Genomic DNA, 17,641 nt, shown 5'->3' on the forward strand with positions numbered 1-17,641 from the left:
TCCAGTTCAAGGAAAAATTTTCAAAAGGATATTTGGTTGTGGCGGGATATTGCAATCACGGAACGCTGCCAGTCGTTGAAGTGTCTTCCAATGTCAAAGACAACACTGCATACTTCCAGGAGTGCGTCATGGACTGCATAATACATACCACTCACCTGTACGGTGAGAAGTTCATAAATGTATGGATCCACATATATCAGGCCTCCAGTCATATTGCTCGATCATCCCAGGCGTTTTATGCAAGGAAGGCAAGAGAGGAATTCGATTGATTGATTTTTTGAGTTTTACGTCCCGTTCAGCAGCGAGGCTATATGAGACGTGGACCTACTGATTAACGTGGAATCCGAACCACATGAGCTCCCGCCGGGAATCGAACCCGGGCCTCCCACAGAGAGGAATTCGAGTGATCAGTTTCGTCCATCCCTGTGAAATTCCCGGACACCTCACCAATGAGTTACTGTGAGTTTGGACTCCCCAAACAGACACTTACTCAACGTCATGCGCGTACCAAAACGATATGGCGAGACATTCCCCTTCTATTTCTACGCAGGAGTTTGCTCCAGTGAAAACTACGTTGCAAGGCGATCGTTCGGGTTCGTATTCATCTGTCCCTGTCAAGACGATCAGCCGTGGAGAAAGGGGATTTACTAAAAATAAATGATTCAGTAGACTTTTTTTTTTTTAAATCATGGGCAACCTTCTGTATGTTGAAATATCTTATGTCGGAGAATCGTTATATTTGGCATAAGTGATATATATCTTTTTAGTCTAATAAGTCTAACTTTTCAGTTATCTCTATCTAAATGTTTTAATATGTGCACGAGATAATAAGGAAATTTCAAGTTTAGTGGATTAGTGGGTAAACGTTTATATCCCCTAAGCTTTTATCTATATTCTTTAGAACACTGACGCCACATTCAAATATGAGTGAATAACATCACGATAATTATACAAGTTACATTCCTCGTAAATGTAAATAACATAAAACTGGTGTCCTTGGATGTGGAAGATATACGAGGCCGGATTAATAAGTATCACATTTTATTTCACGTGCTATTATAATGATCTGGAGCGTGAACACTGAAAGAGAAGTACTTCGAAGATCGCACTGCAGTCGGCAGTTTTTCGATTAGGTGTATCTCTAGTGGCAGAAGCATGAACTATTGCGCAAAGATGGCGCGTGTGTTACAATCGTCTACTTGTGAAGAGCAAAGGGATAACGTTCGTCTTCTGTGGGCAAAAGGACAACAAAAGCTGAGTGAAAGTTACAGAGAAATGGTATGCATGTAGGGGGAAAAACTGTATGGAGCGTTGCAGCATCTCCACGTAGTGCAAACTCTTTGAAGAAGGCCATGTGAAGCTTGGAGATTTGACACCTACAGTCCTGCCATCGTTTTGGCCTGATGAAGAAATTCTTGGCCAAAAGAAACGTTTCAAATCCGATGATGAAGTCAAGTCGGTTGTGCACAGATGGATATATTCGACCAATAGATGGATTTCTATGAACAGGATATTTTGAAACTTGTGTCACGATGGTAAAAATTGTGCTGAGACTTGCTGTTGAGCGATATTTATTGATCCGTTCTCGTACATACTTCGATTCCCTTCCACCATAGATAACACGCAGAGACATTAGATTGATTTTTTTTTATTTTCACGAACTATTTCATTTTTTTTAATCAGGTATGCTTCTTTTCTTATATTTTACCTCGCTTGCAGGATCTTTAAGGTCGTACTACTTTTCTAAAGGTCGTACTACTTTTCTAACAGAATTTTCTGAAAGAAGATAAAATATAAAAAGAAAAGAAATCACTCCTAGAGAGAATTATAATGAGATTATTATATTCTTAAATTTTAATCTTTATCCTCAGTGAGTCGCAAATTTAGGAGCTCAGATTTCGTAACTAACCTCTTTCTCTCTTATAGCAACACGTATGCTGTCTGGAAACAAAATACTATTTGATTTATCCAAAGCCGTAACATCTGACCATCGTATTATCAACTTGGTCTCCTTGCCAAGAATATACGAATAAAAGCAGAGATAATTTACACTCAAATAAAGCCATCCTTGGCGTGGAATTCGTCCTTTCCAATAGCTGCAAAAAACGAAAGGAAAGTTAGTATGACACAATTAATCGAAAAGTAGTAAATTACTAGATAAAAAGAGAAAGTTTAGTGAATTCCAAGTATTAAACAAAAAAACAAAAAAAAAAAATTCTCAATGCAGTGTAACGATATACTAAAAATGAAATAATTACAAAAACAGTAATACCATAATAAACGCAATCAATTAATTACTTTTAAGAGTAATCAATGAAGAACAAATATAAAAACAGTATGCTACGAGATAAATGAAATCAACAAAATACTATGAATGTGAAGAAGAACACAGAACACAAAATCCAGAATTCAACCACGGGTGTCTCTGGCGGTGATGTCGTGCCCCTTCCAAATATCTTGGGTATGAAATTAAATATATCAAGCTGAAAGTAGTTAAATAAAAAGAAATAACAAAGAAAAGGTACACCTGTTGTTAAGTAATTGTGTAACTATATAAAAGTTCATTTTTTTTTAAGGTAGTATGGATGAAAGTATTACGTCGCCACCCTAATCTTACAATTCTGCTCTAGTTTCTTTCTCCTTTATTCAGATGATATAATTATTTCGTCTTTATTATCTTTAAAACATACTAACTTGCAATATATATAGGAAGCTATAATAGCTACATATACTACTACTACTACCACTATACAACAGTTATAACGAACCTCTCGCACCAAAGCCAAAAACTCTTAAACAATTTAGCTTTTAAACAACTACTAAAATTATACAAAATGTGAGTGCTGGATACAACAGAGTCGAAGCTATGTGGAACAAAGAAATAAAAAACGAAGCAGAAGGAATATGGAACAAGAGAAGGAATAGGGAATAGTAGAAAATAATATAAGAGGTAATTAAAAAGAGGTTAGATCATCACTGGTGAAGAAACTGTATCTTGAGGTACATAGTAAATGTGGTAAAAGTGAATGTGACAAAGTCTAAATTGATGGGTGTTACTCAAGTGGGCAAATTTTATGTTAAGTCAAAGAAATTAGCTGAGAATTGTTGACACGAAAATTTAGTTGCTGCAAGTGACCACGTCATATAAATATACCTAGGTAATGAACTGTATAACTAGACTTTCCCCCCAACTCTCACACACACACACACACACACAAAAAAAAAAAAAAAAAAAAAAGTTCGCTAGCTCTTAAACAGTCTTTCAATTGACTCTTAATTTACACGCAAATTTAGTTAGAGCAACAATCATATGCTCTCCCTCAATTTTAATAAATATCCCACAGAAGCTCACGTATTCAAGAATTATGGGAGAGAGAAATAATTTTAAGACACGTTGATAAACTCAGAGTCTACTGGCTTATATATCACAGAGGATACTTGAAAGTTGTTTCTCTGAAAATATATTTTTTGAAATTTTCCTTTCCTTTTTAAATGCGGTAGCTTGGTTACAATTTTTATCCTTGTGCTTCTGTTTTAGTTAAATATGTAGAAGAACCGTACTTGTTTTAAACGAAAACAATATTTCAGCAAAAATTTAAAATCTTTAATTTCTGTCTTACGATGTTACGGCATTAAATATACAAACTAGGTACTGGACAAAATTCTGTAGGATTTTGATCTTAGAAAGACGATAATATGAAAACGTATCTGGAAAATCAGAAATTTTCCATACGAAGTGTGCCTTGGAGAGATACTTTACCGTTCTTACACTTGCTAAACTACCGTTGTACTGGCCGCCCATCTACCACATCCCCGCCGAATGCCTGACATATTTTCTTCTCGTTTGACTAGTGTTTGTTTCTAATTTAAATTTGTAAAGCATATAGGTCCATATGATGCTGTTTGAGTTTCAATTTTGGCCTCCTGTCACAAATGTTCCCGCTTAACTGTAGTGACCGCAACCAGCAGGCTAGAATACGAAGCACTTACTAACATGTTACATTTAATCCCAGCTCGAAACGACAAGTATATGAAGTACTTGCAATGTCACCACGTGTAAAGCAAACAGAACTTTATCGACTATGTAATACATAGAAATCCTAACTAGTTTAAATCAGCGTTTATGTATTATTACTATTACTGAAGCAAGTTAAGCGACTCAATACACATTTGTATATTTCCATTACTGTTCGTCTCCCTGTTCTATGATAACTACACGTGTGCTTTCCTTGATGCTTATAAAATAAACCGATTACTTAAAGTTGTTCCTTTGTAGATTCTAGCTATACTTCCTTAATGTTTACTGCAGGTGACACATATTTCATCCTCATCGCCAATGTTTTCGTTTATTTACATTAAAATACAAATGCTAAGCAAAGCAACGTTTTATTATAAAATAATAAATAAATTATGAATTGGAATACAGGACTTAAAATCGACGAGAAGTGGGCCAAGTTATTGGAAAATCTTAATTTGTAGCTTATTTTCCACTGGACCAGAGAGGATCTTGTATTTAGTTTCAATTTGATCAACTTCTATTATGGCTGGATGATTCTTTATTGATTAGCCAATCGGCGTTCAGAATTTTCCATGTTTCTGTTATATATGTCTGTTAAAAGAATTTAAAAATTTTAACAATGAATATTTATATATGTTAAAAGGAATTAAATTTTTCTTAACAATGAAAATATGTTTGTTAAAGAATTTTATAATTCTCATAACAATGACTAACTACATATATATACAATTTCATTTATTTTCGATAGTGTCTGAAGAAGAATATGTTAGATATCCGAAACTGTCACATTTGTTATTTTATTTTATTATAAAACGTTGCTTTGCTCAGCATTTGTATTTTAATGTAAGTTATTGAATATAGCAAAGCTAGTATGAATCAGTTCGTTTATTTAACATCGAATATCATTCACTTTACATCACATCAATATCCTCAATACTTCTAATAATTCCACATTGCCCTCCCGACAATCGTAGCTACTTTTACCATAATATATCCATTGTTAATCACTTACTCTACCCATGCAGAGTTTCACAGAAACAGAATTCACTGCCATAAACTTTCAACTTCCTTTAACTACATAATTATCTCGCAGTACACAGCGTGCCTACCATAGCCAACTCTACACTGTGAACTGATATAAAGCGATAAATTTACCTATATTTAATATACACACTTTCAACTTATTTTTCAAAACTGGTATGACAACTTGTTTCCCAATCACCTTCACATCTTTCAAAATTACTTGTACTATCGTATGACTATGATAAACGTATTAAAAGAGTTTAAACTGAAATTACAAGCAAACTACGACTTACCTGCAGGAGTAGTAGTTAACAAGTTTCTCCGACTGAGGCATGTTGAACCACTTATGGAAATTAAAAGATTTTGTTTTAAATGATGTAGTGTCTTCGTCTGTGAAAACAAGAAAAACAAATATGAACTTAAAATCACAACAAGAAAGAGAATCCTTATAGCTGACAGCTTACTTTATCTGATAAATATTTCAAATGAAAATTCAAATGAAATTTTTACAATACTTTTGTTAGGTTACTTTTGACAGCTTGCTTTATCTGATAAGTGTCGACTTGTACAATGCTTTTATTAGTTTACTTTCTCTGATAAGTATTTCAAATCCTAAAAGACTTTTTATCATTTTTTTTATTAGGTAGCATTTTGCTGGTTTTTATGTAGTGAAATCTTGCGACTTAAATTTCGCGCATCTCCATACTACCTACTGCTCTGAAATGATACCTAAACCAGATGACAATACAATGTTTTCACATAATTTTTACTTAAGCTTATCGTCTTACCGTTAAATTCATTAAGTTATTAAATTTACTTAAATTGCCATAGAGAACCTTAGTTAATTAGGCATTGCTTTAATAGATGGCAGAATGGTTCAGTGCTGGTTTGAGATCTTTGTGTGGCGCCTTCAACGGAAATGTAAGAAACTACTGCTTTCCACAAATCTTGCTCACACATTGAAATCATATAGTATTTTCAAGTTAAGGAAGTTAGGGGTACAGAACTGATTAAAGGATATTGAGTAAAGGTTAAGAAATAAATAACCGTCAAAAAAAAAAAAAAAAAAAAAAAAAAACACCTTTTAAACACAACACTTATATAAAATGCACTTTATTTTTAACGAAAAATTACGAAATAAGTAAGACTATAGCACTGGGTGCGATTTGGTATTTAAGTTAATGATTTTATGTTTAAGCAAATGACTGATCGTTCTAGCTAGTGTCCTTAAAAATTTCATCTCTCAACCTTCTGAACAGAGTCCAATACTTTATCCTTTTATCCTCAGTCTCATTTCTTAATTTAACCCCCCCAAAAGTTCTTCTTAATCCATCTTTAAAATTAATTATATTTTTAAAAGATTAATCATCTTAATGTTTCTACCCCTTGATAATTCTGCCCTTGATTCTGACGCATCTGTAATACTTCCTCTTACTGCCTTGAGGAAACAGTAGTCACTGAAATCATGTGAAAGGTACAAGCCAGAAAACTACAACTAAATCAGGCAAACTAAAGCCAAAGACTGAGGAATTTTGAAACATTTACGAAAAGTAACAATATTGTTTTAAATTATGTATTATCCCCCATGTGATAAAGGCAAGGTTAAAGATAAAATAATCCAACTGGAAAAAATGAAATGAAATCTTTGAGTTTTACGTCCCACGGTTATGCCGGTTAGGCTAAAGGAGACGGTGATGATGAGTAATGAATGAAATGGTGGAATGAAGAAAGTGGGAGGAAACGGGAGAACCCCGAGAAAACCCACGCACACGGTGTTTGTCCACCACAAAGTTCACTTGGCGGGGGTTGGGATCGAACCCGGGACCCCAAGCACCAGAGTTGAACGCTCTACAACTGAGCCACCGCGGCCCCAATAATCCAACTGGAATTCACATCATATGGCAATGTCAATCCATAATAAGACTGGATTTTTTTTCTTGATAGTATGCCTCGATTTTCATGTAACTCTCCCAGACAACAAATATTCGTAAATAATGTGTTCAGAAAGTGAGAAAGATCAATCCTGCTCGTTAGCTGATGGCATCGCTCTGATAAACAAGTGCTCATATGAGAACACCGAATACCTGTTAGAAACTAATATTATTTCAATTTTATTATAATATCCTAAAAATGACTGCTTATAGTTTGGATACTGAGGAAGAGTTCTCCAAAATTTAAAAAGCTTTGACATTTCTTTACTAGTACATGCTGATTACAAGGTAAAATCATACTTCCAAATATACTAGCATATCGGAATCCACTTTCCATATAATTAATGAAATTCAACAGTTGACAATTTTCATGGAAGTTTCTCTCTTTATGTTGAACTCTTTTTACAGTTGATCATAAGCTCCCATTCTTTCGTCAAATTTCAGTTTTTACTTTAATTATACTCACTGTCATGAGATTTAATTGCAAGATAATGAACCTGCTCTAAATTATAACGACTTCAAGCATGAAATCTCTCCTGAAAGAAACCGAACTTTCTACATATACTGATGTCTATCATTTGAGGGAGTCATTCAGATTTATCTCTTTCAAAATAGTTCCTTCCACTATTAGTATATCATTTCCAGGGCATCTTCAATTACTAGAACGCATCCTGGAACGCACTCTTTCGCAAAGCCTGGACGTCTCGAAGGAATGTCATCTCTTCTGTGAATTAGAAACTGTGATCATTCAGGGTGGATTTCACCTTGGGGAACAGAAAGAAGTATCAGGTGCCAAATCAGGCAAATTGGGTGGTTCTGGTTCAACAGTCGTGTTGTTCTTAGCCAAAAATTCCCTAATGAGGAGCGCCGAAGAGTTAGGAACATTGTAATCGTGCAGTATCCACGTTCCATTTATCCAAGTTGCCGGTCTCTTCTTCCTCAGTGCCTCCCTCAAGCGTCTCATTATTTCTTGATAACATTCTTTGTGGAAATATAATTATAATCAACACAAAAATGAAAAGAAAAGTTAAGCGTAACTTTAACGTTTGAACAACCCTCACGTATTAGTCGGGTTTCGGTGGAGATTTTCCCACCCATTCGGATGGTACCTTTGTTTTAACGTTATTGCCATAGACCAAGTCTCATCACCTGTTACGATGTTTTTCAAGAATCTATCACCTCCATTTGCACGTTTCAAATGGATTTTTTTTTTTTTTTCAATCGCAGAACGAGTTTTTCAGCTACATGATGAATGTTAAGTTTTTCAACAATGATCACTACAGGGCAAATTACCGATTTCTACTTTCATCAGCTACTTCGCGGATGGTCAAACGACGATTCTTCGCATACTGTAAATGTTGATGGGCTTTCAGGTTTCGGCTCATCTTCTATGCATCTTCTTCCTGCATTGAAACGTGCGAGGGGTCCCAGATTCAATTCCTGGTGGAGAAACTTAGTCGGAAAGGTGTGAAAGCCTTTGCAGGCCAGCCATACCAAGTGTTTTTTATCTGGATTTCCTCATCCATACCAGGCAAATGCCGGAATAGTACCTAGCATAAAGGTCCCAGGTACCTTTCTTCTCCACTTTTCCGGCTAGTGAGATCACCAAGGAATGTTATCTTCGTACGTGATGGGCTAAAATGGCCACAGATACCGAAAACCATGAAATATAACTCTTAATTCTAATCTTGCATTAAAACGCTGAAACTACTACTAGCACTGGCCCTTTCCGCACACTTTCTACAATATTTTCTAAATTTTTTATAAATATCTTGCCCAACTTGAACCAAAATTTGATGCACCCACGCGGCTCTTCCAAAATCTTCGTTTTCTTAATACCACAAAATCATCACAAGTACGAAACCCAACGTCACTTCAACGCACGTCTCACAATAATACAAGGCAGGATGATGCAATTACGTTAAAATGCCTGGGAAAATTCCCACTTCACGGCGCTGGCAAGCAGAAAATTACGGGGACAGTTTCGCTGATTGTAGTTTTAGAAATTAGATTTCTTTCTAGACAGACCTTGTAGGCTTTTAATGAGCAACGATTCACATGAATTTCAACTCCGGTCAATGATAAACATTAGTGTAAGATTCAACTTTATAGGTAAGTTTGTATCTGTGTAAAACAAATTTTATTCTACGTCATTTACTTACCTTCTTCATTTTGGTTATTCAACGCATTGTTAGCAATAAGAGATTGTATCTTGCAACACACAAATTCTGTCACATCATCTTCATTGTCAAAATTTTCAAGCGTGTCAAGCAAATTTCTTAATAACCAATCCCAGTCCTGCTCGATCTCCTTATATGTCAGTGAACAAGCTATCACTAGAAACAAGAAAACACACACAATAAAAACAATACATCAGTACGGAGTCTTTTTTTTTTTCTTTCTTAAGAAAAATACATACCACACAACATGAAATTACGTACAATAAAAATAAATACTGACCTTGTATTTAGAAAAAAAAAATCGTCTTATATAATTTCGACCTTCTCTAGAGTCATCTTAAGTAACTTGTCTCTTGCTACTATTACTTTTCTGCCAGAAATTTTTCCTTTTGTATGTATGTGTGTAGCTTGGAGATCCTCACACATCTTCACTTATTGATAATTATTCTTGAGAATTGAATTTTAAACCACTATATCATATAGGAAAAAACTATTTACAGAAGAATGCCACTAGTAAAGATACGAAATTATGTACATAAGTATGAACAACTACGTTCTTTCAACACAATGGTGCATAGTGAGTCGTCGTTCTCAATATATGCAGGCAAAGGAGAAGTTACTTAACAAGACCCCATAGAGGAATGAAATTATATACGAAAATTTTAATTTATTTACATATATACAAAGTCAGCGCTTATTTTTGATCGATAAATATTTATCCTATAGCGTCCATTAGCAAGTATGAAATTATGTAGTGATGAAATTTTATTTGACAGTTACACTATTAAACAGTAACATTTAACATGTTGATGCTTTAACAAAATAAAGACACCCAGAAATTTGCTAAAATAGAGTTAAAATATATTGTCAAATATGGCTGCTAAAGTTGTGAAGGCATTTACTTGAAGTGTTATATTATTATTATTGTCAAGGCACGAAATTTCAGATCTGAATCCAGTAGCCAGATGAGAGTTTGATTTTTTTTATTTTTTTTTTTTCTAATTATTATTATTTTGCTGCATGTGAAATAAATACAAGTACATTAATTGGTCGTCCTCCCATAGCCGAGTCGCCAAACAAAATATTAAACAGAAAAAATGAAAACTGGCTAGGCAAGATATTGCTTTGAAGCAATCAAACAGAATGCAACGATTTTCTCAGGCTCCAATATTAGCGACGATAAACCTAGTGGAGTCGACAATACTAAGCAAGATACTGTTAACAATATCTAATAGTTAATAACTAAGCGAGCTACACGTCTAATTACTTTGACTACGTTTGATCACATTATAGTTCTTCCATTTTCTTTCATTTATTAAGCCTCCGTCAAAGCAAGGAAGATCATTCGAATGAACCTCAAATGAATGTGAAAATGATTTTCGAGTTTACAGTTGTCTTGAGTAGTCAGCTCTTGCATCGTACTGTCTGTGAGCCCGTAACAGTCGATGAGTGCGACGCTCACCCCAATAACAACCATGGTGATATCCTCTGTACTTTAGCCAATAGTTTGTTGCTTAGCACAGTCTTGATAAGCATTAATGGCTGCTCTTGAACAGCCACGCTCGACACTAACTGAGCACTAGGCGTTTGTTTGCGTCATTCTGGTATAGAAGAAAAAGACTGTGATTGATACACAACTACACTTATCGTGTTATTTGAAGACCTTCCAACTACTAGCAACATGGCCTTTACAGACACTACGATCGATTTGGCCTACGGTTGCCAACTTTCCGGTACTATACAAGAGCTCCCTTATTTCCCAAACTTTTAAAACTTCCTGTCATCTCCCAATTTGATTTAATACGAGGGAGAGTCAAAAAATATCTACACTTTTGTCATACTTTTCTTACATTGCGCACTTTGTCTTCTGTCCTCGCATATTTTATTGTTAAACTGTTGTGATAATGCTGTGAATGTGTGATCTTAATTCCTCCATTTTTCTTCCTTCCGTTGCAGATATATCATGGCTGCTCCATTAGGAGTTTGCACCAAAGAGGAACAACGAGCAGTGATCCGATTCCTCTGGTCGGAGGGTGTCAAAGGGTCAGACATTCATCGCAATATGGGCAACTGTGTTTTTGTGCCTCGAGAAGTTTAAAAGTGGTCGAACAAGTGTAACGCGTGAAGAGGAGCAGAACGGCCATCAACCTCCACTACCCATGACAACATTCAGCAAGCTCGAGAGATGGTTCTGGCGAATAGGCGAATCACTATCGATCAGGTAGCAGATGCTTTAAACATCAGTCATGGCTCTGCCCATCAAATCATCTACGACGAGCTCGGTTTTCATAGTCTGTGCACGGTGCAAAAGTGGCTTTACGACCAACCGAAAACCTTTTATTTGGAAGAAATACGTAAGTTCGTTGACCGTTGGGCCACGTGAATTGATAAGGAGGGAGATTTCGTAGAAAAATGATGTGCATAGTATAACTCTAGCTTCATGTAATTAAACTGTAGAAATTTTGACTTGCCCTCGTATAAAAGCTCATCCCCGTATTTAAAAAGAAAAAAGAAAATCAGAAAAAATGGATACTTCAAGAATGAAATAGCATACAATTCGTCAAGTTTATCTTCCTGCTTTTCTTTTTTATAAAGGAATCTTTTTTTTCAGAAACATCAAAATTGAGACTTTCTGCAGTCTCTAAATATTCTAAGACAGGGGTTTTCAAACTTTTTGCAGTTGAGGCTCCGCTCAACCATCAAAATCTGAACGCGCCTCCCCTGTCAAAAATTAAATGTGTCACCAACATAAATCCGTGTGTTCATAAAAGAAAGACTATCACTATGATGAACTATGTTTCATTTGTTAATCACTAATGGAAATATATCATTAATACAGATGATCTACATTGTACACACTGACTACAACTTTTAATGGTATTAGCCTGTGTTAATAATTATAAATTGTGGTAAGTCAGATATTTATGTTAAAATTGAAAAATACGAGCAGAGAGGGAATTTAAATAATAAAAACGGCACATTTAAATGCTGAGCAAAGTCAATGGGATGTATAAGCTTGTTTCGAGTCATTCAATTTACTAAATCTCGGCACATATGTTGAAATGGCAAGACACAAGACAGCTTCGACCAATGACAATAAAACCATTTGCGAATGGCGGTAGTACTTTAGAAAAAATTAAAGCTCAAGAATCGTCCAAAAAATGTTAACAGAAAATTAAGAGAAAGAAAAATTCAGCTCTGATGGCGCCCAGCGAAATTCCAGAGACATTTAAGAAGACATACACTATTCTACAGAGATAAAGTAAAAGATCGTTAGTGGCCATCTAATAAGCATTATACACGTTTAAGCCAAAGGTGAAAGAGTCATTCCTGATTGTGTGTGGAACAGAGGTGATACAAAGGCTTAGTCCACTATGTATTACTAAAGAAGGGTGCAGACTTAAGTATACGAGTTGCATTATAAATATGTTTCTTTCTAGGGTCTTTTTTTAAAAGGCCCCAAAAATTGGTTAGTTTAGAGCTTACCATCTCGTTCAGCACCGAGACTATAGAAGACGTGGACCTACCCACAGGTTAACGTGTGATAAGAACTACATGAACTCCCAGCGAGGATTGAACTAGGGTCTCCCACGCCGAAGGCGCGTATGCTAACGATATAGCCACGAGCTGCAACACTGAAAGTCATATCTTATACCTTTCCCTTCGTATGTTTATGAATGTACTTATTTTCAAAAGCTGCATCCATATGTACGATACATATAATACATTAAATTTTGATAACAATAAAATGTTACTAATCAAAAACTTACAGTAATAAACCTCTGACGATGGTGTCTGATGTAAAATTCGATAAGGCGGGGGTTTCGTGTCAAACACGCTGTCCAGCGTTCCGACCAGTAAAGATGAAAGTCCCTTCGAGTTGCCATGTCCTTTTCGACTTTGTAAAACAAAATATGCGTTGGCCTGTTCTGTTATCCTGTAAAAACAAAAGATAATAAATTAATAAATAAACACCAAGCCAAAACCATAATAAAACGTTTTCCCATTGTACTCAGGATTCCCACTTAGTAAGCATGAATTTCCTGACTTTTCCAGTTCAAGATTTACGAATCTTCAGGTTCAGATATAAGTGAAAAAGCAAAATATTTCCCCCAAGAAGTTCTTTGTCTATTATGCGTGTACAGGTATATAATACGTGTAGGTAGAGAAGTTTTGCTTATTTATTTTTATACAATATTCCCTACCAAACAGCCGGGTAAGGCAAAAAGAGAAATGGGTTCTGAGAAGCGAAAAATTCGCACTTAAAATTCCCTGATTTTTCCAGGTTCTGCAGGTCGGTGGGAACCCCGGCTCTCCCTTTCTTCTATCTATCAACTACCTAGGGATTAAGAACAACATATTAAATAAAAAGAAGGAAAATTAATTAATACTGACAATATTTGTAAAGGAACGCCTCCCATTCAGTAGTCCATTGGCGTTCAAATTTAACTTTACAGTAAAATGATATAAGAATAAATCTGTGCAAGGTTGCTCACTCTCAACTCCTCTTTTACAACCACAGACAGAATATACAGACCGCAAACTCAACGAAAAACTGGAAAATTGGCGACAGTAGCGCCTCTAACACACGACGATGGAACTAACCAGTCGATCTAAAATCACCTACGTGGAAATTTCGAAAGTAACCACAGACTAGATTATTTTTCTTCCATTTTGTTATACAATCGTAATATTGGATAGATTATTTTAAGGATAAACGGTTTAATTTCACTGCCATATCTGATAACTGGAGGGAACAATCGATTGTATGTCACATTAAATAAACGTGATACAGGATTAAACTAGTTATTTCCTCCATTTAGCATGTAAATCTATCAGTGGTGTTCTGTAGTGTAAACACTGCTTTCAAAGTGACTCTTTTAAAAGGAAGAAAATTCTATGAATGAAAAAAAAAAAAAAAAAAAAAAAGCTGGAAAGGAACGTCCAGTCCAGAGACAGAACAAGAAAAAGTAAACATTGGCTTATCTGATCATTTTGCACTACATCTAACACTGAGATGCGAAGCAGACGAAAACAATCCGCCGGTTACTATGACAACCCATGATGTCACGTTCGAAGACCGATGGCACCGCCATCCACACAATGACACTGATGCCGCCCACCGAGAGCGTTAATTGGTTCTTTCGCTGTGCAGACGATTCAAACTGATTTCGATAGCGCATATAGGAAGTTGCTTGTCTGTATGTATTCTAGTCTGTGTTTACAACTGTTAAGTATGAAAACATTTGAATGATTCACCATATCATTCACTGATCTCCCAAAGAATAATTTTCCGATGAGAACTTGCCGTATGTCTTCATTTTTAATGTTAGGACTCAAATTCTAAATATACAGAGGAAAAAAAAAAAAAGCTTGTGTAGGTCTCTCTCTACAGCACCAGAGCCACGATTTAGCACCCATCACTATGCTTAAAGAGCAAAGATTTGTAAAAGATCTACAAACAGTTCGATTTAGTTCACTACAACAAACAGAACTGTCTTTCCCAGGTATACCCAAGTATTAAATCTCTCACGATTTCAATTGTGGACATAAAAGGGAACGTAAGGATGAGAACGAATAAAAACAAATACAATACACACATAAATTAAAGAACTAAAAGATCCCGTGGGACCTAACTACAGGTTAGTAAAAGCGCATTGCTATCGCATTAGAGATTAAAACAATCATCAGCAAAACAAACTTAAATTTTAAAATAAAACACTTTTAATTACCTAAAGATTTACTTTGTGTATTTGTTATATTTTCACGTAAAGCTGTCACAACTAGGCCTATAGCAAAGGTAATTATAGGCCTAACACGATTAAAGGATTCAATAATTGCTTGGGGTTTAATGAGGAAGCCAGAAGAGGCCTGATTCAGTTTCCTGTTTCCAAATAGGAATGTAATCAAAATATATGAGGATCTTACTCTGACATCCCTAGTAATGCTAAGAAACGTAATCCAAACTGTATGCTTTTAACCATATAATAATTGAATGCTGCAAGTGACAACAATTCAAATTTACAGAAATAAAAAAAAAAAAAAAAAAAAAACTATAGTTGATTATGTATAGGCTTTAAATTGACATTTTCAGCTTCAAACTATGTCTTTTTATGAAATGATGTTACATAGAATTGGAACTTCTATTACAGTACCATTTATCGGAGCTACCGAAGTTTTAAATGCATTTATTCCAGAAACAACGTTGCAAGCGACGGCGCTTGCAACGTTGTTTTTGGAACAACTAAACACTGACTGGGATGGGCTGGTATAGTAATGCACGTTAGTTTGAAAATACGACTTTTATGAATACACGAATGTTAGTAAAAATACAATGAACTGTTGAACATTGTTAACATGAAATTTTTTAGAAAAAGGAACAAACGTTTGAGGGATTGTTTACAATTGTTCTTTATAATTTTTTCATAACATTCCACAAACTCTTTAGGGATGTACTTCATATTTCTAATAAGTTTTTTATTTATTTATTGGAAGTTTGTCACCATACAAAGGTGGGAAACTGCGAACTTTCACCGGAGGGTGTCGTTTGTTACCGGGACCCCTTCACTTGTGTTTGCCAATGTGTGCTCTGACCAGCTTTGAAGGACCTGTGAGATGTTCTTCCACAAAATGTTTTATGTTTTTGATCAGAATATTGAAAAAATGAAATCTTTGTTTTACGCCCCACGGTTATGCCGGTTAGGCTAAAGGAGACGGTGATGATGACTAATGAATGAAATGGTGGAATGAAGAAAGTGGGAGGAAACGGGAGAGCCCCGAGAAAACCCACACACACGGTGTTTGTCCACCACAAAGTTCACTTGGCGGTGGCTGGGATCGAACCCAGGACCCCAAGCACCAGAGGTGAACGCCAGAATATTGACGATAAGCAGCTAAAGTTAGTAGTATTTTTACTAAAGTAACAAACGTTTTCGCAGTAATACTGCATATAAACTTAATGTACATCGGTTGCAACATTGTACTACTTACCTCTTTAGATGGTAGTTTGCCAGACACAGGCTGCTTTCTTTTAGATATATATATGGATTTCCAGCATGTCTTACACGTTTATGACATTTATCTTTCCACTCACTCACATTAATTTTCCTCCTTTTACCATTATTTAAACGACTTTGGTCACCAGGCGAGAGAATAACACTATCCGCGGCTAACATCACATCGGTTGCAACGTTGTTCTGGACAGGGTTGGCTGGTTTAAACCAGCTGATTTTTTTCTCTAAAAAACCAGCAGGTTTAAACCGAAATAAAAGGTCTACACCGTGTGAACTTCATGGTGACGTTTCCGCATATCAAACCATCTGCATTACTTTTTATCTCCTTTGCCAGAAGCCAGAATTAGTATTAAATATACTGACAGAAATTGGCAAAATTTATCGACTGCCTACGTAGTTTCCAACATTCGCTTGTATTGGACGTTATTTTAATTTTATTGAATGATATCTACATACTAAATTGGTAATTTAATCCCTGAGTTTTAGCGTACTAATTATGATACGTTGACCTTAAAATTTTACATGCCAAGCAATAACGGTATTTTCCCGATGGCTTAGGCGGGAGTTTCCCGATTTATATATAATTCTGTATAATGGTTTCACTTGTGCAGGAGTGCCCATCCCCCCCAAAGCTGATGGCGCACTCCCCCCCAAAACTAATAATCTCTTCCCTCCTCAAAACTCAAGTCCTCGAAAAACAATTGCCCAGCAGAAAATGGGTAAATTACCTACACAAAGCGATAAACCGACCAGCCCATCCTTTCATATAGCAACTTGCGCGGTATTTCATTCATAGAGTTTCTAAGCAGGGGATAGGGGGATTCATTCTCGAAATTTAAAAAAAAAAAAAAAAAAAAAAAAATCGCATCGTGTTCCAATGTTATTCTGACGACATCAAAATTACTTATTCGACATTAGAGTAAAATTCTTCCCCAATTTTTTTATTCCCCCCATTTTTTTTTTTTTTTCTCGATGGCACAACTTGCGCCATTCATCCCTCCTGTGGGTGGCCCTTCTCTCTTAAAACGAACCAACCTTTCCTTTCATACGGCTATTTGCGCCGTACTTCATTCATCGAGTATCGAAGCAGGGGGGTACGGGGGTTCACCCCGGAAAATTTTTGAAAATTAGCTTCTCAAAATCGTGTTTTAATGCTATTCCGACAGTAAAATTGCTAGTTCGAAAGTAGAGTAAAATCCCCCCCAAAATTTTTCTCAATGGCGCAGCTTGCGCCATACATCACCCCTGTGGGCGGCCCTGCACTTGTGCAACTGTTTATCTTTTTGTCCTTCTGAAATGAATCTTAACAATAACTATTTAAAATTCATTACAAGTATTTTATCAGGAGTCCTTAGTGAGTGAGTCGGCAGACTTACCACATTTGTAGCCAATTAGTCCCGGTTTGGATTCTGCATTAATCTGATGCAACCCCTTCCAGCATAACCCCTTTGTTGCATAATAACACCAAGGGGAAAC

The 17,641-nt window shown here is 35.8% G+C and overlaps 1 protein-coding gene across 3 annotated transcripts in view; it reads right to left on the reverse strand.

Moving 5' to 3' along the window:
* Tbc1d8-9 (TBC1 domain family member 8/9) overlaps positions 1–17,641 on the reverse strand; it is a 104,194-nt gene that overhangs the window by 84,313 nt on the left and 2,240 nt on the right. For all 3 annotated transcript variants that reach the window (XM_081751439.1, XM_081751436.1, XM_081751438.1), the window contains exons 2-5: positions 12,923–13,089; positions 9,135–9,308; positions 5,335–5,431; positions 1,910–2,096 (exon numbers count right to left, since the gene is read on the reverse strand). In XM_081751439.1, coding sequence (XP_081607565.1) covers positions 1,910–2,096; positions 5,335–5,431; positions 9,135–9,308; positions 12,923–13,089 — 625 coding nt within the window. The remainder of the gene's footprint in view (positions 1–1,909; positions 2,097–5,334; positions 5,432–9,134; positions 9,309–12,922; positions 13,090–17,641) is intronic.

Source organism: Thermobia domestica, chromosome 3, assembly GCF_964235325.1.
Source record: "Thermobia domestica chromosome 3, izTheDome1.hap1.1, whole genome shotgun sequence".
Lineage (NCBI taxonomy): Eukaryota > Metazoa > Arthropoda > Insecta > Zygentoma > Lepismatidae > Thermobia > Thermobia domestica.